The 1,406-nt window shown below is 54.1% G+C and overlaps 1 protein-coding gene across 1 annotated transcript; it reads left to right on the top strand.

Moving 5' to 3' along the window:
- Positions 1-211: 211 nt before the first annotated feature.
- On the top strand, positions 212-1,124 carry LOC144705502 (Thioredoxin superfamily protein). Its single transcript, XM_078578210.1, has one exon. The coding sequence runs from the start codon at positions 281-283 to the stop codon at positions 962-964; it is 684 nt and encodes a 227-aa protein (XP_078434336.1). The 5' UTR covers positions 212-280; the 3' UTR covers positions 965-1,124.
- The last annotated feature ends 282 nt before the right edge of the window (positions 1,125-1,406 follow it).

Below are 1,406 nucleotides of genomic sequence, written 5' to 3'. Positions count from 1 at the left end.
GACAATCCAACAGAATGAAGCTTTCCTCATCCTTGTGCCAACTTCTGCTGTAATGCATGAAACACTTAAACTTAGGTTGATTCCAGAAGAAACGAGTTTCCTAAAAATTACTGAGTCCATGAGGGGAGTCCATCGGCTGATCCCAGCCCTTGATTTCCTATCATCCGATCCTGCCGCTCAGATGGGTCAATGATTATCCCCTCCCTCCATGCTCTATACTCTATAGCTGCGCCGCCGCCGCGTATCTCTCCTTCTGTACTCGCTACAGACTGCCGGAGAAATGGCCTCCGCCGCCGCGTCTTCCATCGCCTTCGCCGGGAAGCTCGTCGGGCCCGTCTTCTCCTCGGCAAAGTCGCAGCTCCCCCTCTCTTCTTTCCTCCGCCGCCAAGCCATCCCCCGCCCAAGCCTCATCCTCCGCCGTAGAACCCTCGCCACCATCTCAGCGTCTTCCTCGCCGACGACCGCCGCGGCTGCCACCATCGCCGTCGGCGACAAGCTCCCCGACGCCACCCTCTCTTACTTAGACGCCGAGGGCGAGCTCCAGACCGTGAGCGTCGCCGATCTCGCCAAGGGGAAGAAGGTCGTCTTGTTCGCCGTCCCGGGGGCCTTCACCCCGACCTGCTCCCAGAAGCACCTCCCCGGCTTTGTGGAGAAGGCCGGCGAGCTCCGAGGGAAGGGCGTGGATACCATCGCCTGCGTCTCTGTAAACGACGCCTTCGTCATGAAGGCGTGGAAGGAGAACCTCAACATCGGCGACCAAGTCCTGCTGCTCTCGGATGGGAACTTGCAGCTTACCAGGGCGCTCGGGGTGGAGCTGGACCTCAGCGATAAGCCCATCGGCCTCGGCGTTCGGTCGCGCAGGTTCTCCCTTCTGGCCGTCGACGGAGTGGTCACCGTGCTCAACCTCGAGGAAGGCGGCGCCTTCACTGTCAGCGGCGCCGACGACATTCTGCAGGCCCTGTGATGCCTTTTTCCCCCTGGTTCGAGCTCTATCCTTCCTCTGTTTCTGTGGCGCTTTCTTCCCCGTCGGTGTTGAGCTCCCTCTTCCAGACTCCATACGGTGAAAAAAAAAAACTTAGTTCTCATCCAATAAAGAGGATCGGAGTAGTGTTTTGGATTTGCTACCCCATGGTAGTTCTTGGACATTCAATGGGGTAGTCGTCCATGAAGAACATACGATTTCATATTGTTGTTTGAGGAGAATGAGACCATCGAAGATATTTTCTGATTGAAAGAAAATATTTTTCAAGTGGTTCTCATGTTTAGAAGAAATCTTATCACGGGTGATTAACAATACCCGATAAATAAGCAAAGAAAACATTACCTAAGTTCCAAAATTAATGCTGGTTCCAAACGTTTGAGCTTTCTTCTGAGATACATGAATCATGGATTGAAATTTAATCCTC

The sequence above is a fragment of the Wolffia australiana genome, chromosome 7 (assembly GCF_029677425.1).
Source record: "Wolffia australiana isolate 7733 chromosome 7, ASM2967742v1".
NCBI lineage: Eukaryota > Viridiplantae > Streptophyta > Magnoliopsida > Alismatales > Araceae > Wolffia > Wolffia australiana.
This window is presented reverse-complemented; position numbering and strand designations above follow the sequence as displayed.